Source organism: Callospermophilus lateralis, chromosome 2 (genome assembly GCF_048772815.1).
Source record: "Callospermophilus lateralis isolate mCalLat2 chromosome 2, mCalLat2.hap1, whole genome shotgun sequence".
NCBI classification, from domain to species: Eukaryota; Metazoa; Chordata; class Mammalia; order Rodentia; family Sciuridae; genus Callospermophilus; species Callospermophilus lateralis.
In genome coordinates, this window is record NC_135306.1 from 189,444,916 (window position 1) to 189,470,730 (window position 25,815).

At 37.0% G+C, this 25,815-nt stretch overlaps 1 protein-coding gene across 1 annotated transcript in view; it reads left to right on the forward strand.

Annotated features, from left to right (window-relative positions):
- Positions 1-25,815, forward strand: part of Hsd17b12 (hydroxysteroid 17-beta dehydrogenase 12) — a 149,881-nt gene that overhangs the window by 97,881 nt on the left and 26,185 nt on the right. The window contains exons 5-6 of the mRNA XM_076847071.2: positions 9,898-9,962; positions 10,800-10,844. Of these exons, the coding sequence (XP_076703186.1) occupies positions 9,898-9,962; positions 10,800-10,844 (110 nt within the window). The remainder of the gene's footprint in view (positions 1-9,897; positions 9,963-10,799; positions 10,845-25,815) is intronic.

Consider the following 25,815-nt stretch of genomic DNA (forward strand, 5'->3'; position numbering starts at 1 on the left):
CGATAGTAAAGCTGAACTAGGCATTGCTGTGCCCTTTGTAAGTGATAATTGTCCCACTAACGTACTAAAAAGATAGTTTAAGGAGAGATATTCATCATAGTTAAGATCAGTCAGTTCGCTGTGTATATTTAGGTTTCCCAAGTTAGTTTACAGAAGACCCAAGTATTAGCTACTTAGGGAAAAAGGAGTAGTTAGCTTCCAAATGGCAGATTCCCAGATAATTGTGTTGGGATCGAGAAAGGGCTTCCTTGTAGTTGAGTCCTCAGAGGATCAAAGGAAGAGGAATAGACATTGACCTAGGAGAAGGACCCAAGGGGCCACAGAACTGTGCTGAGAAAGCTTGTGTAGGATTGGTTGGAAGGAAGAGAGAGTGGGCATACTAGGAAATTATGCAGCTTTCCCCTTCCAGTTGATCAAGGAAGTTAGGAATAGAGGAGAGATCCTCACTTCTGTAGGGGGTCTAGACACATATAAAGTCTACCATTAATAACAATACCTCTGAAAAGACTGATGACAACTGTCATTTACATCTTACTGGGATTGGTTTATTCATTTGATCATCTATCTACTTCTTGCTGGATAGTCGCCCTGAGGAAATTTTAGTTAATGAAAGATTGGGAAAATCATTTTGAAATGGAGGATAGACTTAAGAAGAAAATTGTATTGGCAGACTTGTGATCAGTGGGATGCTTAGATGAGGAAAAGAAGGGCAAAATAAAGTTCGTTTAGAAGGCACCAAAGATAAACTTCATGTACTTGGAAATACCACCACCCCTTTCTTTTTCTGAAACCCCAAGTGTAAGCGGAGGCCATTAGGCCAGGAGTGTAGAAAAAATTGTGGGACTGTATAGGATGATAGTTTGGGAAGGGGTGGGGTTTCTCTGCCAATGCCAGGGTATGATTCTTGTGCTTTTTTGAAATCTTAAAGACATTTCTAAATCTTCCCTTTTGTAGTATTGCAGTCACATTCTGTCACTAACCACCCAGAGTTAGCATAGATGCCACAGGTTCTAAGGCAATTTCCAACAAGATTGTCCTCACTTCAGATGCTAGCTGTTTAGGGGTCCCTAGGCCATCTGTACTTTTGACAAATTCCAGGGTCCCCGCGGTTTCCTCATGTTTGACAGTTAACCGGGGCCTTTTACAGAGCTCAGGAAAATGCTGTATTCATGACTAAAGTTTATTTATGAAGGATACTAGCAGGCTGAGGAGCTGAGGAGACACAGAACAGTTTGGGAGGGTCCTGAGCACAAAGCTGCTTCTGTGCCCTCGTCCTGTGAATCGGGACACCCTCCTGCACATCTGTGCTTTCACCAATGAGAAGCGTCACCAGGCTTCAGTATCCAGAGTTTGTAATGGGATTTCATTACGTAGGCATGATTGATTAAATCATTGGCAATGTAATTGAACTCAATCCCCTGAGCCCTCCTCCCTTATCTGAAGATTGAACTGGCTCAAAGCCCCAGCCCTCCAGTTTGATAGTTGGTCTTTCTAGTGACCAAACCCTATCCTGAGTCATCTTGTTAGCATAAACTCAGTTGTGATCCAAGAGTCAACCATTAATAACAAAGAACTGCTCTCACTGAGGGTATTCTGAAGTCTAGACCTCCAGCCCATTAACAGAAGTCAAAGAAATTCTTTATTATACATCACCTTTCCTTTCCTATTAAAAAGTACTTATGGGGGCTGGGGATGTGGCTCAAGTGGTAGCACATTCACCTGGCATGTGTGGGGCGCTGGGATTGATCCTCAGCACCACATAAAACTGAAGAATAAATATTAAAAAAATTCTCTCTCTCTCTCTCTCTCTCTCTCTCTCTCTTTAAAAAAAAGTACTTATGGTGTTCAATATGATATTTGAGTGCATGGTATTCAATGGTATATTTGTCACCTCAAAAAACATTCATTATTTTTTGTTTTAGGATCATTGAAAATCCCATTGGCTTGTTACTTTGAAATATACAATTAATTGTTGCCAACCGTACTGTGCTATACAACATTAGAAGTTATTCTCCCTTTCCAACTGTTCCCCTGTGCCCACTTAATATCCTCTCTCTATTCCTTTTCTCCTGCCCCAGTCTTTGGTAACCACTATTGTATTGTATACTCCTATTTGTTAATTGATTCCATCAATCAATCGTATACTAACTCACTAAACAAGTAAAATTTCGTAGCTATAGTGGTAAATGCAACAGACATTGTTTCGGCTTTCATGGAAATTAGCCACGGAACAAGTAGTTGGGAATGTGTTGCATGTAATGAAAGATTATGTTATTGGAAAGTTAAAATTATCACAGATGGTCTCCCTAAGAAAGTAATGTTCAAGTTGAAACCTGAAAGCTAAGACTGAGAAGGTTTCCTGGTTGGAGAAACAGCATGCACAAACACCCTGAAGTCTGTGTGCTCAGCATGTTGGAGGAACTGACAGAAGACTGCCAACCTGGAGCAAGGATTTCAAAGGGGGCAGTAGCAAGAGAGAAGTCTGAAGATTAAGCAGAGCCAGATCATGAAAGTCTTAGAAAACCAGGTTAATAAATTTGGACTTGTTAAAAGAAAAACTTTAAGCAAACCAAATTTAACAGTTTGTTTTTTAAGCAAAGAACAGTTTGCATGTGAGGCTCAAAGAGCTATGCCTTCAAACTTGGCAGGCAGCATTTATGGCCAGAAAATGGAAGTGAGGTACAGAGACAGCTTGACTGGTTACTGCTTCAGGTGAGCACGGTTAGATCAGCTGGCTGGCTGTGAGACTGAGACTCAGCCATTTGTTACAAAAGCATACCCCTAAGTTAGGTTTACTGACCAACTTGCATATTGTTATCTAGAGACTCAAGAGTATAGAGGACATCCTTGGACCAAATTTAGTTTAACATACTTTATTGGAAGTATAATTAGGGAGCCACTGTAGAATCTTAAGGATGAATTGATAACATTTTAGAATTTTAGCAGGATCCCTTTTGACTTCCAAGTTAGAGTAGGCAAAAATTGATAAGAGGACACCAGTAAAAGGCTATTTTGGCAATGAAACATAAGGTGAAGATGGTTTATATTAGGAAGGTGGCAGTGGAAATGGGTAGAAATAGATGTTTAGGAAATAGACAACAACAAATAGACACCAGGATCATTTTCTGATGAGCGTCCTTATTAGAGGTCTTGAGTGAAGAGTAACAGTAATAGCTTCATTTTTAAGTCATTCTTCTCAACATTCATTGAGCGTTTTTTACATGTCAGGCACCATGCTGATGAATCTCATTTAATCTTCAACAACTTTATAAGGTAGATATTAATATTTCTGTACTCATTTTACAGACAAGAACCAGACTTAGAGATTAAATTCATTTACCAAAATTAGACAACTGGTAATGAGCAACTTCCAGGTTCTGACTTGAAGAACTGGATGGCATTTCTCCAAGATAGGAAACTGGATCTGGAGTAAATTCTGTGGAGCAAAATGAGGAGTGCACTTTAGAATATGTTAAGCTTGAGAGCATGTAAGAAATCCAGGTGGAGACACAAGCAGACAGTTGGATCACTGGTATAAACATCCTTCTTTGCTAGAAGGGAGCCTTCTTTCTACTGAATGAGACAGAAGCCTGGTATAGCCAATCATAGTAAGCAGAATAGGTAAATGGATTTATACACACACTTAGGAGACTCATCAGGAATATTTCAGACTATGTATAATGCCTTACAGTTCCATTAGATGTATTGCCTGAGATTGGATTTCTAAAGTGAGCATAAGACTTTCAGATTTCAAATTTATTTCCTTTTACTCAAAATCCATTAATGATATTAATTAAAGCAGAACCTTTAACTTAAAACTGGGTAATTAGCTCTGTGATTCAGAAATGTAAATAGAACTGTAAGTCACGAAATAGATAAATGTGTTCCTGTTAGCTAACATTTAGCTACCAACCTCATGCCATTCTTCTTTCCTCGTCCCCTCTTCCAATTATATATATGGTAACTATTACCTACTTTTGTAACAAGGATCATAGCAATTTATAATTAGACAGTGGAAAGGAAATGTTCTGTTGTGTTGCTTCTGACTCAATCTTAATTTTTCAATTTCTGATTAAAGGCACTGCAATTTAAAGCCTTGTAAACTCTCTTTTATTTGGAAATTGCTACTCACAAGTGTATGAAAACTGTAAAGTTTGCAAAATGTTTTACATGGTGTTCCAAATATCATCTGTCAGTGTATGAACATGTGCTAGCTACAGCAATATGTTAAATAAAGCAGAGAAGGGATTTTCTTTGCATCACTTTCCACACTCTCTCTAGACTATAAGACTAGATCCACTTGAATGCATTAAAGAGAGTAGAGGAGGAATTGGGATAAATTTGATCAGCATAAACAGACCTTCTAGTTAGCTGCTACCCAGACAGAGTTCTGTCTTGCAGAAGAACTTCTTATTTTTTAAAATATTTTTTTAGTTGTAGATGGACACATTATTTTTATTTATTTATTTTTATGTGGTGCTGAGGATCAAACCCAGTGCCTCCCACATGCTCTACCACTGAGCCCCAGCTCCAGCCCAGAATTCTCTATTTTGATGCTGGCCATATAAAATAGAAGCAGGGCACTTTGTTTAGGGCACAAAGTAGGAGTTCAATAAAGTTTTGTTGAATTAATGGCCACATGATAACCACTCTTCCTAAGTTTATTTAATATGTTAATATGTTCCAGACATTGGGTTAAAGATTTTATGTATATTAGCTCATTTGATTCTTAAATCCTTATCTCTATTTCCTATATAAGTATAATAAGGAAACTGAGGCTTATTAGGGTGAAATCACTTGCTTCTTGTTAGAAGCTGGTGCTAGTGCAGTCAGGACTGAACCCTGGGGTTTGTGAAGTCTGCATCCTTTGGCATTTAAAAAAATTTCTTTATGGGAATTGAACCCAGGCCTCAGATGTGCTACGCAAGTGCTATATCACTAAACTATACCTCCAGCCCTTTTATAAAAATGTAAGCTAAAACATTAAGTACAGGAGGGATCCCCCACTCTCTTTTGATATAGTCATTATTACTGAAGTGTACATTTCAAAAATTCATTAGTGACAGCAGTTTTTAGAAGCATCTTATACTAATGAACTAAGCGGTAAAAGTGGATTAGTATATAGAACTACAAATGTAATAAAATGTGATTTTATAATTTTCTGGTTTAATATCATGAGAAGGAAGTAGAGGAGACAACTTTGCATTATTAGAATTATATTTGGAAGCTCAACCATTAGGCAAAGTAAACTACATTAATTTCTTAGCTTTCTGATTAATCTAGAAAAAAGCAGGTTGCTGGTCTGTGTGAGGTTAACCATATGAGTGGTTTTTTCCTTTTCTAGTAAGTTATTGTTTGTTCTTCCCTCATGCCCAACAGATACCAAAAATCTAATTTTCTAATGACATTTTTATATTATCTCTGGCAGCTGGTTTCAATAGAGACTTCTAGGTCCAGTAAGGTCAGCAGCAAATAACCTTAGAAGAAACAAGAATCTGGTGTATTTTTTTTCTAAGTAAAAGATGTGGAAATGATTTTTAAAGTTTTATCTCAGAAGTTAGAACAACATTCAGAATTTCTCTGGATTTTCTGTGTCTCAAACATGAAGCACTTACACTGTGCCCAGTGTTTTCTGCAGTTCTGGAGGGGGCTGCAGAGAGCACAGCTGAGCACGGCCCCTGCCAGTTCTCCCTGCCAGGGTCAACTCTAGGAGGATCACTTCTTGCCCAACTTCTCTTTCCACTTCCCTGGGTCCTTGTTCTGGGTCTGTCTTCCCCTCTGTTCTGTCTGCCTCATCTCTTCTCTTGGATTCTTCCCAGTCTTAGAATTCCAGAGAGAAACGGATGGGAAAGATCTCCTTAGTGTTCAAGGTCCTGTTCTGAGTGTGGGCTAACCATGAGGATTTGGAGCTTATGCAGATATTCTTTGTTTTCTGAAAGACAAAGAATACACAAGTGAAAGGGTTTTTTCAGGGCACTGAAAAAAATTAGATCCATTTCTGGTGCCTCACCTGAAAAATTCAGGAAAACTCACTAATAATCTACTATTTAGTGCTGATTTTTAAGATAATGCCATTTAGAAGGAATTTTCACCTTTTGAGTAACGTTAGAACAACTTGTAACATTGCTTGGTGTTGTAAATCCTATAAAAAATATCTTGTAAAATATAGAGATGGCATTGCCTGCACCCATTCTTAATGAGATTCAATTATAATGGGACTATTTCCATCTTTTCACTCCTACCTATTCTTCCTTTTGCCATTCCCTAAAAGCTTTCCGCCTGCTGTTTGGTTATTGCTGCCATCTAACGTCTCAAAATAAAATTGCAGTGGGTTTGCCTTTTCCCGAAAGATCACACTATTCTGCAGTTTATGGAAATTACTGTTTGAGAGTGTAGGGAAGTTCTAGCTTTCTCTCTGAAGGTTTAGTACACAAGTGAAAGGGTTTTTCAGGTAACTGAAAAAAAATTAAAGTTGAAATTGAGTCTGCTGAAATAAACGGACAATAATAGATTAACAGGAGAAAAGGCACACAAATTCATTAATATGCACACGTGCATGGGCCCCACACAAAATATGAAATTCAAAGAAGAGCCAGATAGTTGAAGCTTAAATACCCTCTTTATAGGGGAGGGAAAAGGGGAATGTAGGCAACTTAGAGGGGTAGGAGATGATTTTTAGGGGAGATGAATAGGCCCAGAGAACAAACAATGCCCAAGACAAAGTTGCTCTAGCCTCTAGGTGTGGAGTTTGGTTTTCAGCCTCCTCCTCTGTGATGAGTTTAATCTTCCTTGGTTAATGAAATTTCAATAAGAAGATTGAAGGCAATTGTGTTCTTCTTTGGTGGATCCGGTTTAAGTAGATAAGGGAACTTCAGAAAAAAGCCTCACCCAGAATCTGCTGATTCCAAAATGCCTTTGATTTAAAATTATCAGCACTCCAAGGCACCAAATTTTGGGGGATCATTTTCTGAACACCAATAAAAGCAACAGCTGTTTATTCCTAAACTCTTAAATAATAGCACTTCAAAGTGATGACTTTTTGTGGAAAGATGATAGGTAGCATGTACCCCACAGTAAAAGATCAATCAGTAAAGCAAGAAGGAACTTAAGTGACCTCATGCCTAGTACAAGATAAATTGCTATTGTGACCTTCGTGTACATTTCCTCTCATAGAATTGGACTTGATGCTCTGAAAGGCCTATTCTAGCTTTAACTTTAAAAAAAATATCTGTACTTACATTAATAAAGGCATAGTTCTTGTATATGGTACTATTTATTTCTTCAGGCTAAAGTTTTCAGTGTTGAGCATGTTTTCTTATAGAGAGCTAAGTTAAATAGATGTTCCCGTTTATATTGTGTGAATAGATAGCATTAATAGATTCCCTCTGTTCAATCAGCAGAGGCAGATCTGAAGACTATCTATTGTTAGTGCAGCCTGAACCACAGCAATACTTATTGCTTGCCTAGTTATTCATGAACTTCCTGAAGTTCCTGTGCCACTTGCAAAGCTCCCACAATTAAAAAACAAAAGCAAAAATTCTGACCACATCTGGATTTTAAAAGATTTATAAGTATACTATTCAATTTTTTTTTTTTTAGCATTTTGAAATGTAGCATTAATACTTCCATAGGCTAGAAAGAAATCTGAGGATAGAAGTCTTTCTAGATATGGTAGAGTGAAGGGAAATGGAATTTGCCCTACATGATAGATTTAAAAAAAAAATACTAAAGAACATTACCACCTGGAAAAACCTTCCTTGAGGATTCTGTTATCTTAAACTGACTTTGTAAAGAATATTTTGTTTATGTGTAGCATTTTAATAGGTATTTTGGTTTCTCTTGGTCACATTTTAAGTAAATTAATCATCCTTTATAATTCCATAGTGGTTAGGGCAAAGTCAAACGAATATAATACCTTACCTTCAACTAGCTTTGACTTAATTGTTAACAGATATTTTATAGAATTGATCCCTGGGACCCCCATTGTAGGGAGAACCTATTGAATAAACTAAAAATGAATTTGGACCTGCTGTTATGTTTAGATACTATCCCTACTCAAATGGGCATAGATCTAATTAAATACAGTTTGTTTTGCCATTATCCTTTCTTACATATTTCAGACGGGTTTCAGTGGTCTTGTTCAAACCATCCTGACCAAATTTTGCAAATAAAATCTGGAGACTCACAGCGCCTCAAGAGCCTGGCTTAGCTTTAACACAGAACCCTTACTGGATTCCTTTGAACCCTTGATTTTCTTAGTCTTTTGAAAAAGTTAATGTCAGGTTACTGTAGTTACCTATAGTTACCTTAGTAGTAATTGAAGTTACTACTATTACTCTCAGGCTTATCTGGCACAATTGCTTGTACATTTTGGCAGATTGATCATAATTTACTATCTTCTTGCAAATGAACTTTTTTCCCCTAATACTTCAATTTTATTAAACATTATTATCAGATTTTTGTTTATTATCCAATTATTACTGATTTGGGGGGGAATTGAATCATGGATGAAGATGTATGACAACTTTAATGTACTGATTAAGAGCCTTGCCTCTGAAATACAATTTTCTGAGTTTGAGTTCTGCCTTAGTTTGTTCTATGACTTGAAGTCAAATTATTTAACTGCTGTGAACTTCAGTGAGAGAGAACACATTTTTAAAAAGTGAAAATTTTTAAAAGGGAGACAATAATAGGAACTACTTAATAGAATTATTTTGATATCTAGATAGGTAGATAGGTAATCCATTTCACGAGTTACTTAGTTGATACGAATGTAGAAATAGTGTATTTATTTTTTTCTTTCTTTTGGGGGCAGGAGTGGTACCAGGGTTGAATCCAGGGGTATTTAACCACTGAGCCACATCTCCAGTTCTTATTATTTTTTTATTTTGAGAGAGTTGCTTAGGGCCTCGATAAGTTGTGGAGACTGGCTTTGAACTTGCGATCATCCTACATCAGCCTCCCCAGCTACTGGGATTACAGGCATGTGCCACCATGCCCAGAAGTTTATTTATTTTTTAATTCCTGTATTTATTCCTTTTGGGGGATTGTCTTTGCCTTTCCAGAGTTAGATAAAACCACAGGATAGCCAAGCATTCAAATCATGGGCCTAATTACATGTGTTTGTTCAGATCATGTCAGTAGTTTTAGAGCCTCAACCTTAAGCTAGGTGACTGGGGAGTCGTGAAGCAAGGAAGACTGAGACATGACTTCAGCCTTTGATGGGTGATTTATCAGAGGTATTCAGTCTCACCTATTTTCTTGGCTGCACATAGAATCCTTCCCTCCATTCCCAGATGAAGTCAGGCTCTGCTGGAACAGGCTCCCGTAGCACTCTGCACTTTGTCATGAAATAATTGTTTGTGTTGGTTGAGCGCCTTTCTATTCCTACTAGATTGTGTACTCCATCACATGAGAAGCAGTTTCTTTCTACTTTTCCCAGTGTCTAGCACATGTCTTGCCCAAAAGTATATGGCAAATATTTGTGGCATGACTATACAAGCTCTTAAGAGTGAACAAAACGAGATGCATATCCTATGTGACTTATACTGCACTATGAAAACTGAAGATGTAGAGAAGAGTTTAGCAATATCTACAAATAACTGTGTTGCAGAGGGAGAGTACATATCTCTCCAGGGGCCATGGAAAGTAAGAGGTGAGTAGAAGTCCTTTTGACAAGGGTTAGATGCTAACTAAGTATAGATGAAAGGAAAGAAGAGACATTTGAACTGGACTTCTCAAGGGTATAAAATTTGAATAGAAAAGTGTGGGAAAGGTTACCCCAAACATAAGCAGTATTTTATATAATTGTATCATTTCAGTCTTTATAACTTTAATATCATTGTTTTCAATAAATCTGTAAAATGTATATTAGCTAACAATTTTATCTTATTTCAGTGAACAATGTGGGAATCTCATATGAGTATCCTGAATACTTTTTGGAAATTCCTGACTTGGACAATGTGAGTCTTTTTTTTTTTTTTTTTTTCTCTGCTATGGTAACAAAAAGAATGCATGCAGGTCTTGGTAAGATAGTATTGTATAATGATTCAGTCTGTGAGCACTGGAGTCCAGCTGCCTGAGGTTGAGGTTCACTCTTAACTCCTCTATTTACTACTTGAATTCTCTGGGGAAGAACCTAACTTAGTTTCCTCACCAGTAAAATGGGTGGCTTCATAGGAATGTAAAAAGATTGAATAAGAAAATGTTTATGAACTCATTTACACAGTGTCAGTATCAATAATAGTTCTAGTTTTATTTTTTTAGTATATCAAGACAACTCTATTTTAAGTATTAGGATTCTAAACATCAATTTAAAAATCAAATATGTTAATATCTATCAGCATGATTGATTCAGGTAAACCATCTCTACCAGAAGGAAAACTGCATCCCTCATATGCACATAATCCTTTAATGAAAATAAGGAATGTATGTCATTGAAGGGCTATGTAAAATTTTTCAAACTGTTGAAAATCTTAGACTCAATAATTTCTATTTTCCATATCAGGAGAGACGAAATTGCAAAGTGTTCTATTTATATTGGATTTAATGTGTCTTTTCACTTCCATAGTTTACTTGCACGTTTACCTTGTCTTTTGCATATTAACATGAATTGCTGCTTTTGTTAGAAAAATACTGTAACACTAAGAGTAAGATAAACTCTGCCTCTCCACCACAACTCCTATAATTTTTTCAAGGTCTTTGCAATATCTCATGAAACTTCCAATCTATCACAATATTACTTGAGTATATATCTAATATGATCAAATCTATATAAAATTATCTGTATTTTTTTTCAGGCCATTAAGAAACTGATAAATATTAACATTCTTTCTGTTTGTAAGGTAAGTAGCTTTGTTAGAAATATGTCATTTTTTGGTTCTTTCTATTAAAAATCGTGATTTGTGGTCAGATGATTTCACTCCAGTCACTTAGAGTAAGCATGTGTTTCATTTGAAAGGTGTGTGTTTACTTATGTTCTCAGGAAGTAGAAAGAATTGACCACCAAACAAGTATCTGTGTTATTCACTTTCTAATAACCTAACAGTTTAAGTGTCTTCTACATGCAAACCCTATAGTATGTCCTGAGACTACAAAAACAAACTTAAGCTGAAGATTGATTGATTTCATCCACCTGCTATTCATCACTGATAAATTTTTTTCATTTTGTCTCCCCTGCGATCCATTTAAATTGATAGCTTAAATGTCATGGCACAGCATTGTATGGAGAATATGGGACCATAAAGTAACGAGAGTGATGTTTGTAGAAACCTAATAGCCAAGCCTAGCTGTGAAGTGCTAAGCATGTATTATAGCCATGTCCCTTGGATATGCCAACAAAAGACAGCACAGCTATACCTCTAAAAGGAACAGTAGCTAACAAATAGAAATACCTCAGCACTTATTTTGTTTAGTTGTTAGCAGTAACTAAAAAAAAAAAAAAAAAAAAAATGACCATACTTTGGTTTTATATACCAGACCAGTGAAATTCTGCCTGAGGCATAATTCCCATGAGCAATATCAGATAATATATATGTACACGTTAGTTTATATATACACTATATATGCAGAAGTATGTATGTACTATATGTGTGAATATATAGCATATGTAACATGGTGATAACATGCTTATACATACTAATATATACTATATTATACACACACACACTAGTTGAAGGAAATAAAAAAGGTTTCATTCAGAACTCTTAATTGATCAGATAAATATAAATAAGAACTGGTTGTTAATTTTTATTTTATGGCATAGTCTTGGTATTTATTGTGAATGTTTAAAAGAAAAGTTCTTTTCTTCATGTGTCCTCATGTCCTAAGAGAAAGTATAACTTTTACATGTTTGATTTCAAGTCCAAGAACCCAGGAATGTCATGCCTTGCTCAACTTTTCATGTATGGTTATCCTTCTCCCTGTGAACATATGTGTTGTTTGAAAGTGTTAACTAGGTTTTTTTAGCAAAGAATGTTTGGTAGCTTGCTACTTAAAGACACCTCAGATGAATTATATTGTAAAATGACAAATAATTTTGCAAAACAAATAGTTATTCCCATTGTATCTTCTCTCTTAATGTTATTAGCCAGGCTTTTTTTCTCACCTGAGATTTGGTTTAAGTGAGGTAAATCAGTAACAAGTGGATCTGAGTAGATGTGGAGCAAGACCCACATGCATAAAATTGATGCTTTAAAAATGCATCAATTTGAAATGAACTTATCTGTTTGGTTTTAAAGACATCTCCCTTAAATTTGTATAAGTGTGTGGTTTCAAGATAATTAAATAACTACCATTTACTATTTATATCTGACCTTTGACATTTTACTTAACCTCTGTGCTTCAGTCTGTAAATTGAGGATGATAATTCTCTTCACCTCATAGAATTGTGAGAATTAAATAATGTAAAGTGTATAAAACTGTTAGAAGAGTGCCTAGAATATACAGTAAGTGCTCTAAAAATGTGATTGTTGTTACACTCAGAGCTGATAAAGATTTTTTAGTAAATATGTTTTTTAGTAAATATCATGATTTTATATTTTTAAGAAAGCAAAGTTTTTTGGGGGCTGGAGTTGTGGCTCAGTGGTAAAGCACTTGCCTCACATGTGTGAGGCCCTGGGTTTGATCCTCAGCACCACATAAATAAATAAAACAAAATATCCATTTACAACTAAAAAATATATTTAAAAAAAAGAAAGCAAAGTTTTTTGATCAAAATTAATATCACTTCTAGTCTGTAATTCTGTACTTTGTTATTTTGCCTTTTGAAATGACTGATGTGTACTGTTACTTTCATATATCTTTTCTGGTACATTTGGCCGAGTGTTTGAAAATAATGAGTGTTAAAACAATGCACACATGTTTCATAATATATTGTACTGAGTTAATGAGAAAATGTGTTCAAGTGTTTAAATTTTATTTGACAGAATTGTTAATATTAGCTGCAAATTTATTCTCTGATAATTGTAACTCCTCTGTCAGATAAACCATGTAGGATTCTTACTGCAGATCCAGTAATACTTTCTTTATAGCCCCTGCTTGTCTGCCCTGGGGTGCTTGTGCAGTCAGCCTTACGGTGTAAAACCCTGGCCTCCTCTGTCCCTAGAACGTGCATTTTGGGCTGGCAGTCTACAGAACACTAATGATCAAAGGCCAAGGTCCGGCTCTTAATCTAGTGAGCTTGCTCTGCACCACAGCCACAGCTGTGCCCTTCATGCAGCATCTGAACCCAGATCAGCACGTGCAGCAGCGATCACATTACGCCCTTGCTTGAAGACCATACGTGCTGGGGGTAGGGGGTGGCAGTGACAGTGACATTGTGGGTAAAATAGCACAAACCCAACAGCACTGTGAAGTAACTTGTACTTGATAAAATACAAAATGCTTCTTCCCCCTCTTCTTTCTTCCTTTTTCCTTCTCTTTTTTCCCCGTTGTGATGTATACTTGTTCTTGTGAAATGAGGTAGTGAAGACAGATGCTAGTTCTTAATCGCTTGGGGCCATATTGATGGGAACCAGGAACAGCCAATGAATGGATATATGCTTAAAATTTTTGTATGCAGGCCTTTATTGAAAATCAAATCCCATTTTTAAAAGCACTAAGGGAGTTTGCTATTTAAGATATTTCTTCACTATGCCAAATAATCAGCCCTTAATTGATTTTTAGTAGGAATCTGAATTTTCCTGTACCTTTGTGATGTGCACGTTTAATGGGAAAAAAATTCAGAATTCTTGGTTTATGAAATCAGAGATTCATGGAATTAAGATAGTATGGAAGTCAGTATGTTTTTATGGTGCTATGTGAGTTGATGTGGTGTCACCTCTGCAGCACAGTTGACTAGTGGTCATTCAGATGTGAGGATGGTTTGATTGGAACAGTGGGAGTGTAGTGGCAAACTAGAAGGCAAGCATTATCTATAATATGGGATTTTATGAGAATTAAATGAATCAATGCATGTAAAATGTCTAATTAGCCATAAAAAAAAAAAAAATCTAGAAGGCGAGAAAACTAAGTTAGGACAGGATCGTGCAGGAACTCGAGTGTTGTGCTCCACAGAACGGAGATCATAAAGTAGAGGTAAGATGTGAGCCAGCGTGTGGTTCAGAGACTTGATTCTAATGGTGGAATGACTGGCAATAGGTATTTTATGGCATTTAAGGCAATCACCTTGGTGAAGTTTTGTGATGCTCCCGGTTTAGGGTTCTCATGCTGCTATGATTTGCTCTATAAGATATTTTGATGAATTGCTCCTATCATTCTTTAGTTGACTGTATTATGTTGCCCAGGTCAGGGCCACATTTTTCGTAGCAATGACTTTTGGAACCCTGGAGTAACTTAAGGCAGTGAAAAGAGGTCTGGCTACAGAATCTTAGAAGGTTTTATGGTAGCTGGACACAGGGGAGGGGAGGGGATGGCATGGGTGTCTGCAGCCTAAAACTACAATGAATTTATCAAAAAACCTTATATGAGAATGTAAACAGCCTCTTCTTACCAGCAAGAGTGGTCCAAGTTTTATTTCCACACCAAACCACATGGTAGGGATGACTGGCTGAGGAGTGTCTGAGGAGAGGCTGGTGAAATCAGCTTGTCCTGGGACTTTGGGTTTGTGCCCCTAATTTGGAGGTCTTGCTGAGTAGGGCTTCAGCAATTTATTGCAAGGCCTATGCCATGCCAAGAGTTCTGATCAAATTGTCTTTACCTTTCCTTCGGGTTCACATTCTCCTGTCCTGTTTGAGCAGGTCATGTGATTACAAATACCTCTTAAGTTCCACATTCCAATAGAGGAAAGATAAAAGTACACTGTCCTGAGATCAAGTGGATTGCAGGTTATCATTAGATAAGTGATGGTGATGTGTCCAGGGGTATTGCAGAAGAAATACCAGAATAGTTGGGGCTGCAGAGCACTAATGTGTAACTGTAAACAGCCCTCCAGTTCCATCGGATTGTTCCACTTTTTAGTCTTACCCAATAATTTTGGGTTTATTCCTTTCTCCCCTCTCAGTGGCCTACTTAACAGGGCTTCCCCTTCCCTCAGATGCTTGGAAGCCTCGTTGCTTCCCTTCCCAGTTTGCTCTTAAATCCTTTAGGGACAGGTTCAGTGTTATTCTTCTTCCTTAAGTGGTGTAGGAGCTCTGTGTAGGTGACCAGTATGGCAGGTAGATCATTTCAAACTGGAAGAGAAGTCCTCCAGGTCGAGCTTTTTCTTTAGGATTTCAGATGCTCTGTGACTAAAATCTAAGGCAAATCTGGTCTCTCATCAAGAGCAATGATATTCACTCCATAAATGGTGGAGTTTTTAGACAGCTAAACCTCAGGATATTGAACCACACTCTTCTAAAATATTCCAGTTTTATCCCTGGAGGGGTTTCCATCCCATAATATTAGAGAATTTGCAAATGAAATTGTTTATCTACTTTTGATTATCATTGGATAAATCATAAAAAATGGGAGAGGTGTTGTAGTTCCAGAGGCAGGCAAATATAGGTCTAATTTCAAACACATTGTACGCTGAGCTCTATCAATTCAAAGACAAAACAGATTTTGTTTGTACCGTTTGTTTCTGACTTGAGATCGCTTATTCTAACGAGTCTGCCAAATTTGGGGTTGCCTTCCTACTCCCAGCTATACAGTTGTTTGATTGCTTTCATCACAATTTTAGGACCTCGGGACCATCAATACTTTACTCCTTTTCGAATGAGCAACGTCCAAACAATATTACCTGAACTGCCTGCAGCCCCACTGTTTCAGTCAGCTTTTTTACTGCTGTGACTAAAACACCTTATCAGAACAATTGCAGAGGAGGAAGAGAAATTTGAGGGCTCACAGTTTCAGAGGTCTTGGGCAATGGAAGGCCAACTTCATCCTCAGGGCTCCAGGTGAGGCAGAATGTCATGGCCGAAGAGTGTGGGAGAGGGAAGCGGCTCACATGGTGATCAGGAAACAGAAAGAAGGACTCCACTCTCCAGATACAAAATACATATGCCATAGCCATTCCCCAAATGAGCCACTTCTTCCTGCCATGCCCCACCTGCCTCCAGTCACCACCTAGTTAATCCCATTAGGGATTAGTTCACTGATTAGGTTAAGACTATAACCCAATCATTTCTCCTCCAAACCTTCTTGCATTGCCTCACACCCGATCTTTGGAGACACCTCATATCCAAGCCAGAACACCCACTGAAGGGTGGGTGGGGAACTTTCCTTCTGATGATCCTTGGGCTGGAAGCTGCTGCTGGGCTTGGTTGATAAGGTGGAAGCGAGGGCAAGGTCTTCCTTCCTATAGCTGTACTCCTTAAGAAATTTCCAGACTACCTTTCTATTTGAGAGACATAGCCAACCTTCTTTATTCCTTTTTTTAGAGCAAAGAAGGAAATGAGTGGGAGTGTAACCCAAAATAAGGTTTATAAATTACTTTTTATAGTGAGATACCATTGAGTTTTGGTATTTGCTTTATTGGGGAATGGGGATGAGGAATCTCAAACAGAGCACAGTAATTGTTTTTTGTTGTTGTTGTTGTTGATGCTGGGGCTGGAACCCAGGGCCTTGTGCATGCTAAGTGAGTGCCCTGTCACTGAGCTACATCCTCAGACCTTCAAGCAGAGCATAATTATTTATAGTTTTTCCTTTATATATTCAACCAAAGTAGGGACTTGAAAGCACATCTTACTAGGGGTGGAGGTGGACAGGGAGCCTTCCTGATGCCTATACCTAGATTAGGTCTCTGGGTCAGTGCAATTCCATATATCACACCACATATCTTCCCTTCCACTCACTCAGCATTTCATTTTTAGGGTTGAGCCTCTCTGTTAGTTGTAAGCACAATGAGGATTGATAGCATATCCCATTTGTTTCCTGCCATATCTTATCCCTTACATATGGTAGATGTAACCGATTTTTTTGTTTGGTTTTGTTTGGGTACTGGGGACTGAAGGCAGGACCTGCATATGCTGGGCATGTGCTCTATTACTAAGCTACATCCCCGAGCCCCAACAGATGTTTTTTGAATAAACGAATGAATTATAAAAACCAAAAATTCTAGGTTGAATTCTTTGGAAATACAAATCACACTGATTATATGTAGACTAGAAGGTTGAACTTGGATCAGCTATTGATATTTCCACTGAAGTCAACTGTAAGAATTTCCTAATCTTGAATGAGTTGAATGAGCAGAAGAAGGTGAGTTCCCTTTCTGAAACTGGGTTAGAGATTACAAACCAATGGTCTGTGCGCTGGATATGGCCTACCAATATGTTTTGTTTGGGTCAGTTTTCAAAATTAGGAAATCTCACACTGAGATTTCTGTCTTCCCTTGGGAACAGTCTGAAAATCAGGTAACACAGATCTCAATTGCTGCATACTTACAAGTGACTGGGGCTATGCAGCCCCTGAGTATGCTAAGCAGTTAGGGCCTGCTCTCTCCAGGTACTACAGTCCCCACTAGTCCCTATTGAGTGACTTACCTGTCTCATTTCTGTTACTTGTCTGTGCCTTTGGGGCATTTGAGTTTTGAGTTTTCTTGTTCTAGATGAGTCCAAGTGTAGAGTCTACTCAGACTGAATACTTCCTAAATGGAGTTGATAGATTAGAATGGTTTTAACTAATCAATCATTTCCGTCTCTGTCCACTGGGCTGCTATAACAAAAAAAAAAAAGAAAGAAAGAAAAGAAAAAGAAAGAAAAGAAACCTTAGAGAAGGGTTGCTTATAAAGAACCAAGATTTGTTTCTTATAGTTCTGGAGGCTAGGAAGGCCCTGTTCCTCAAAGATGTTGCTTTTTTGCTGAGCCCTCACGGTAGAAGTGGCAAACAAGCTCCCTCAGGCCTCTTTGTAAATGCACTGATCCCAAATCATGAGAGTACTTCTTCATGATGTCGTCACCATTGGACTTTAGGGTTTCGCATATGAATTTTAGGGGGACATAAACATTCAGGTCCTCTTCTGTTCATTCTTAGGATTCTCTGAAGTCACAGTACTCAGAGTGAGAGATCCTTTGCAGCCTTTGAAATGCAGATTCACTTCATCTGTACCACTGTGTGTTTACTGTGTATCATTTACCCAGAAGTGCCTAATGCCCTGCCCACGGAGGAGATGATAACTCTGTGAATGGACAGATGGGTGAAAAGCACAGAAGCACTTTTTTTTTTTTAGTCTGGGTTTCCCTCGGACATGTGACACAGTACCAGTAGGGGGAGCCCCGTATTAATTTGGAAATCTGTGAGAATCTGTTCAGCAGTATAATTTTATTTAATTTAGGGACTTTGCTAAGAATGTATCCCAGTACCCTGCTCCAAGAATTTAAGTTAACAACATTAAGAAACTAATAAATCATGGAAAGAAGAGTTTGAGCCTCACCACTGATCCTCACCCAAGGGAATACCTAGAATACCTTAATGAAGGTATCCCAAGTTAATACCCTGAGTCTTTTAATTCATCTTGGAACCAGCTATCCTTAGGCTCCTAAAATTTTTAAATTTTTCTCTAAGGACTTAGTCCTTAGGGTCCCATAGAAATGGGCTACTTCAGACATAACCACAAAATGGTGGATTTAGCAAATTATATGACGAACTACATTGTCGTCTTTCAAAAATGAAAAGTAATTGTAGATTGGTTCTGAGGTTCTTTCTAGCTTAGAGCAAAGCTAGTTCATAGGAGAAATGCCTTATATATGGATAACAAGGTAGAGATCTCTTTGAGAACTTAAGGGATCCTTCTCCTTATGAAGTTTGTCACTTCTGGGAAGTTAGCTTACTTTGGAAAAAATTAAGACGTAGAAGCACTTAGCATATACTAGTATACTAAACTTGGAAAAGATAAGAGTATGACAATACATGTATTCTTATTTTGTTTAGGGATTATAAATTATGGTTTTAGATTCATTATTAATTGCATGTAGCCCTCTGTTATGGAAAATTCCTTTTCTTTTATTTAATTATTTTAATGTAGATCAAACTAGGATTTATTAAAAAAGAAAAAAAAACATTTTATATGACATGGGGTAGAATTTCAGGTAAAGTAAAATGGAAAAAGGCTTTTTTTTTTTTTTTGCCATTAAGTCTTCCACAAAGACTTAAACATTAATAAAAAGGAAAATAAAATAATTCATGGAGAACTCAAAGCACTTAAAACTTTATCTAATTAAACTTTCCACCCCCTGTGCAGTAAATATTCTGTTAGCCATATAAGTGAGATTCTAAGAATTTCTAATTAAGTTGTGTTCTTGGTACCACAGAGCTCAAATTATACAGTTTGCCAAAGGAAATGTGTGCCTTGTCATTCTAGTATGGCTTCCAGTGGAGTTGCCATCCAATTTTCCCAAACCAGGCATTGTGTAATGTCGTTGTTAGTTCTTTTCACAATTAAACTATGATTCATAAAAATTATTAACTATTTCAGTTGAAAACTTATGTAAGGTATTTGCATCTAAGAAATTGTTTCCTTCTAGTTCATGTGGGTTCATTTTCAGTTGCTTGAATTCAAATCCTGTTAAATTTAAGCAGAGGTGGACAGAATGTCTGTTTGTGTTGCCCCAGTTTTGTAATGATTAGCCAACCTTGTCAGGCAAACTATTATACTTTATTCCTTGCATGTTGACACAGGTGACAACATATGTTCTCTTATTTTATGAAAGCATCTTGAACTTTAATCTTTTCATTATTTGAATCTTTGGTTGTCTTTTGTAGCATGATGTGATAGTGTTTTCTTTTTAAAAAATGACCAAACACCAGAAGTTACATGAATGCAAAAGTAATTTACTTGTAGTGTATCCATTGTGATACTAAAGAGTGGGAATTTCATACTAAAAAGTGGGAAAATTTCAATTGGCTCCTACATATTAAGTTCCTTGTACAAATTATTGATTACTGTTGCTAAAGTAGTAAAAAAGGGCAAAAAGCTTTATTTACATTAGAGGGTTTTTTTTTAATATTATGGGTGCTTTTCTAACTAGAAAAGCAATGCAGAATTGTTGTCAAAATATGAGGAAGATACATGAACACTAAGAAGGAAATAAATCTTGTATAATCCCATCCACAGATGTTATATTACATTTTTTTTTAAAAGAGAGAGAATTTTAATATTTATTTTTTAGTTTTCGGCGGACACATCTTAGTTTGTATGTGGTGCTGAGGATCAAACCCGGGCCGCACGCATGCTAGGAGAGCGCGCTACCGCTTGAGCCACATCTCCAGCCCTATATTACATTTTAATATAACATTTCAAGTATTATCATGGCTAGCCAGTGTAATTTTTGAGTTATGTATCACAACTAAATGATCTGATAATACCAATTTTGATTTTGTATGAGCTAATGAACTTCTTTATTTCTTGGCTAGAATATACATAGTTGTACTAGTAAATATCCGTTAATATTTCACTCTTGAAATTAAACATGTGCTTTCCCCCAAGGAATCCTAAATTTAGCTCGCATAAAGACATTTATTTATCTTTGTGTATTTGTATACTTTTAACACCCACTTACATGCAAAGTATGATATCTAAGTGTGATATAACATATACTGACTTCTCCTCCTTTAGATTTTAGGTTTTTGTTGTTGGGAGGATTAATGAATTTTAAAACTATGTATATAAATCAGGAACATTTGTTTTTCCTGCAAGAATTTGAAGTTCTCAATGTTATAGAAGTACTGTTGCAACAACTTTAATCTACTTCAGAAAGCATTGAATTAAAATTGCTTGCTGTACAATTTTGGAAACGATGTTAATTTGGAAGAAACAAGTATAGAAGTCATGTTTACTACTATTTTTCTAATATTCTTAACCACTGATCTTGCAAGTTATAATAACCTTATCTTAGAAATTGTTAAGAGAAACAGAAATTTCCTGGAACAGCAATTATCACCTGCAGATGGCCTAAAATTAGCATATTGAGTTAACTCCACAAGCAGCTTATGATCTGTGAAATGGAGTTCAGATAGTGAGATTTCAGGGAAGTGTTTGGTATATTGATATAAATAACCAGATATTAAGGTCCCAATCAATGTATACAAAGTAAAATTAAACTACTAATATCTTAGTTAAAATATCTTATGTAAAACTCTATGTTAAAGAGAATTTTTATTTAATGTGAACATAGTGAAAGAAATCTCCACTTATGCATAGACTATTAAGAAGGATTTGTACAAATACCCAATCAAAGAAGGCTTAAAATTAAATGTATTAAGACAATCTGATTAGAAAGAAAGAAAGATAGTTACAGATAAGGAAACAGTGTTCCATTTTCCTGCAAGGAGAAAGAACTTAGAATTTAAAAAGGGAAGCTAATGAGCTATAAGGAAGAATTTAACTTCTCCGTAAGAGAACGTGTGTCTTTGATGATGAATCATTTGGCCAGTAAGCATTCAACAAGTATTTCTGGCACTTTGTTGTATTTGTTTATATTTACGTATGTGATGCCAAGGATGGAACCCAGTGCCTCACAAGTGCTAGGCAAGCACTGTGCCACTGAGCTACAGCCCAGCTCCTATTTCTGGATCTTTAATAGCTGAGCATCAAAAGCATTATTTCTTCCTAACTTGCGCTATTAAAACTTCTTGAGTTCTAATTCATATGTATAAAATATATATTTTATCATGTGTATACACATAAACCATCAAGAAAGCATTTAATGTTTAGCGTGCTACTTATAATTTTATAAGCAAGATTTTTTGTTGTTGTTATTGTTTTTTGTACTAGGGATTGAACACTGGTCGCTTTACCACTGAGCTACATCCCTGGCCCTTTTTTTGTTTTTTTATTTTTATTTTGAGTCAGGGTCTCACTAAGTAGCTTTGGGCCTTGCTAAGTTTCTGAGGCTGGCCTTGAACTTGCAATCCTCCTTCCCTGAGTTGCTGGGATTACAGGTTTGTGCCACTGTGCATAGCATGATTATATCTTATAGGGATTCATTTTGTCTCTGATCATTTTCTGGACAATTTTTGCCATTCAGGAAGGAGTCATTTAATATGGCATGCACATGGTATAAGGGAAAAAATAATTCCTGATGTATATATTTGTATTTCCCCAATATTCCAACTAAAGATTTTATTGTTCTTAAATGTATAAATTTGTATCTAGGAAGAAAACTGAGTTGAACTTCAAAACTTTGTGACTACTTAGTAGTATTCATATAGTACTAGGATTCCTGGCCAGCGTCTGTCCATTAACTGATCTTGTAGACTTCCCTGGTCATTCTGCAGATTGATTGCTGGCCTATAAATCTCATTTCTTCTCTTTCGTATGGGAAAGCTAAATAGGCACTATCTACCCCTTCCAGGCTTTATTTAGCAACTTACAAGTCTTGTTTCCTTAACACCAATGTACATGTACACACACACACACACACACACACCAGGTAAGGACATTTTTATTACCAGTCCTCTTCCCCATTCTGTCTCTGGTGATCTCAGGACAAAATACTTGGGGGCCCTCTTTATACATTAGTTAAGCATTATGGTCCTCTGGTGAAATATGCGAAATAGAAAAAAGTGTTTAGATACCGTTAAAGAATGCATATAATCTATCTTTACCAAAAAATATCCCACAGCTGTTGACATACCTCATGCACATCTGTTTTACTAGTGTGGGAAGCTGTTCATGATATTTTATGCAGACGTAAGTTGCATGACGTATTTAACAAGTGTACATACTTTATTTCTTTATCTGTTTAATTCATTCATCCAGTAGATAACTTTTTAGAATTCATCAATTCTATAACATATATTTTATTTTCTCACAAATTGTATGTCTTTTTACACTCTATCCCTTCTACTGGAATTTCTTTTCTGTCTAGTAAACTTTATGTTTTAATCTGTGAAGCTCTACCTGTTTCCCAGGCATAACTGGTCCTTCTAAGCATCAGTGCCCTCTGTCTACTCGGAGCATCATCACGTAATGATTTATGTATGTATCTATTCTCAAATTAGATACTGAGCCCTCAACATCAAGTGTAGTCCTAGGTGATAATATGACCTCAGCTGAACCCAAGAATGACTGTAACAGGACTAGGACTCGATGGTAAAGCACTTGGCTGGAATGTGAGAGGCCCTGGGTTCAATCCCTGAAAACTGTGAAAGAGAGAGGCTACAACATGGTGTTATTCCATTGTTCCAGGCTATAAGTTGATATGCATAGAACATTTTGAGTGACTTTTTACGTCCTAGGTTTGATAAAGTAACATCAAATTTTTGATGTTGTTGGTGTGGTGGTTGGTTTTTGGTAAGGGTTTTAACCTAGAGGCACTTAACAACAAAGCTACATTATCAGCCCCTTTTATTGTCTATGTTGAGACAGGGTCTCACTAAGTTTCTTAGGTCCTCATTAAGTTGCTGAGGCTGGCTTTGAACTTGTGATCCTTCTGCCTCAGCCTTCTGAATTGCTGGGATTATAGGCATGTACCACGGAACCCAGCAAGTAACATCAAATGTAATTTCAGTTCTTTAATTCTTATCTGTATGATTATTGAAGTATTTCATAAGCAGTTTTATTGAGGACTAAATTGTATACCATAAAACGTGCAAGTGTGTATGTAGTTCAGTGGTTTTTAGTACATTTAGAGTTGTACAGTCATCATTATGAGTTAATCTTAGGATAATTCAACTACCCCCAAGAAGATTCCAACTAAGGTATTTTAAAATATTAATAAAATTGGCCAGCAACTTCTATGTGAATAACTGAACTGGATAACCTCAAAATGTGCCATTGTTTTTGGCTCTGGGACATCTGGGGTGTGCCATGTATGAAGGTAGGACCAGGTAGTTGGTGGTGTTGCTTCCTAAAAGGGTAGTGCAGGCTTCTCTCTGTGCTCATTCCATTGTACACATTCCCTCTTTTGAGATTCAGAATATAGTAACCTGTAGTGTAGACACTTCCTTCATCGACTGCGTTGGGACACTGCAGAGAAGGAACAGCTGTCACACCAGTAGTTAGTTCAAGGGCTGGGATTAGGACTGTGACCTAACCAGGTACCATACCTGCATTAAGTAGCAATTCAGTAACTGCAGAGGAGTTGCTATGTGCTTCTAGAAAGGACAAGTCTTAGGAAATGTGTAAACAATTTGAAGAGCTCTTACTCAGTCCAAGAGGAGAAAAGCTGGCTGTGCTGACAGGATAGTCGGGAAATCAGCTCTTTCTCTGACTTGGTTCCATAAGGTTTGGTTTGAAGCCCAGTCGGCACATTTTGAATGGGGTCAAGCAAACCTAGAAAAGAGAAAAGGTGGAATTGTTTTAAAAACTCTAAACTGTTGAGTCTGGGCTGCCAGCACAGCTGGTTTGGGAACAGTTTTTTTTTTTTTTCTTAAAATGTGAACGCTAATCAGTCATTATCAAAACAAATGGTCAACTGTATTAATTAAAATATTGGTTTAGATACAGTAGTGGCTTAAACAAAACAGAAATTTCTGTCTCCCATGCAAAGCTGGGTAGGTAATCAAGGTTTGTCATAGTAGCTCCACAGTCACCAGGAAACCTGCCTCTTTTTATCTCATTGCTCTGCCACTGTTAGCACATGGCTCTCACCTTGAGCTCTAAGTTAGCTGGCCTACGTCCTTTTAGCATGTTCACATTTTAGCCATTTTAGTATAAAAAATGTAGACGTGTATGTAAGAAGAGCAATAGGAAAGTTTTAGGCCTTTTCGTTCTTTGGTTTCTCCTTTTTCATGTGGGCCAAAAGATGCACTCTGTTGAAGTGATTCCCTTGTGCTTTGAGGACATACCTCTGTTTTGAAATTGGCAGTATATGATTCATCTTTTGTGACACAGTGCCAGCTTGAACTTGCATTTTCACTGAAAAGTATGTGACACCTCTAGGGTTTTCATCTGGGTTGGATGCCCATGAAGCAGAGTTTACCTGGGCAAAATCTGGGTGGTGCTTTCTTTTTGTAGGGTGCTTCTAGACAAAAAGATTCCCTTCCCACCCAAATACTGTGCATTTTAATTAATATGTAATATTCAAGACAAAAAGCTTAAAACTCTGGCATGCATTCAGACTTTATTATTACAAAACAGAATTAGTCTCTTAAAAAAATATATTTTCTCAAGTTGCAGACAGACACAACACATTTATTTGTTTGTTTGTTTGTTTAATGTGGTGCTGAGGATGAACCCAGTGCCTCTCATGTGCTAGGCGAGCGCTCTACCACTGAGCCACAACCTCACTGAGCCTAGAATTTGACTCTTACCCAGGGTCAGGAATTTGTATTCCAGCCTCAGTTCTTACCCCTGGTGTCATCTTGGGTAACCCATTGGTCTTCAGAACTATTCTTGTTAAGAACATCTCAAAACAGAATTTAAAAGTAGCCTCTCATCATTATATGCATTTAGCCACAGTTATGAAGTCCTCAAAGAATGCAGATGTTACCTTTTCATTGGTGGCCACTGGAGACCACAGGTAACCTTAACTTTCTGTAAGGATGAATTTTACAACTAGCGGGGCTAACAAAAGAAATGATTGCTAAGTGAAATATACACTTAATATTTGCCAACAACATGACACTTTATAGCATTCTGCTAAAGCTTTTTTTTTTTTTTTTTTTTTAATCAGAAAAGATTGAGCTTTTGAGATTAGAAAGCTTCAGTAATCTTGGTAGGCAGGATCTTTCTTGTGATAACATATGTCCTTTTCTGAGAATACATTTCTGGAACCACCAATTTCACTGTAAATCCTGTATTATTTGAAGCTCCTGGGCCAGTATTGTGTTTCAGGCAAGTAATTTTAGCCAAGTTCACTGAAAGTATTCTGTGTCACCTCTAGTAATTTCATGTGTTGCCCTTTTTATGCACTCTTGACACAGCCAGATTATATAGAGTATATAAAATAAGCTGCT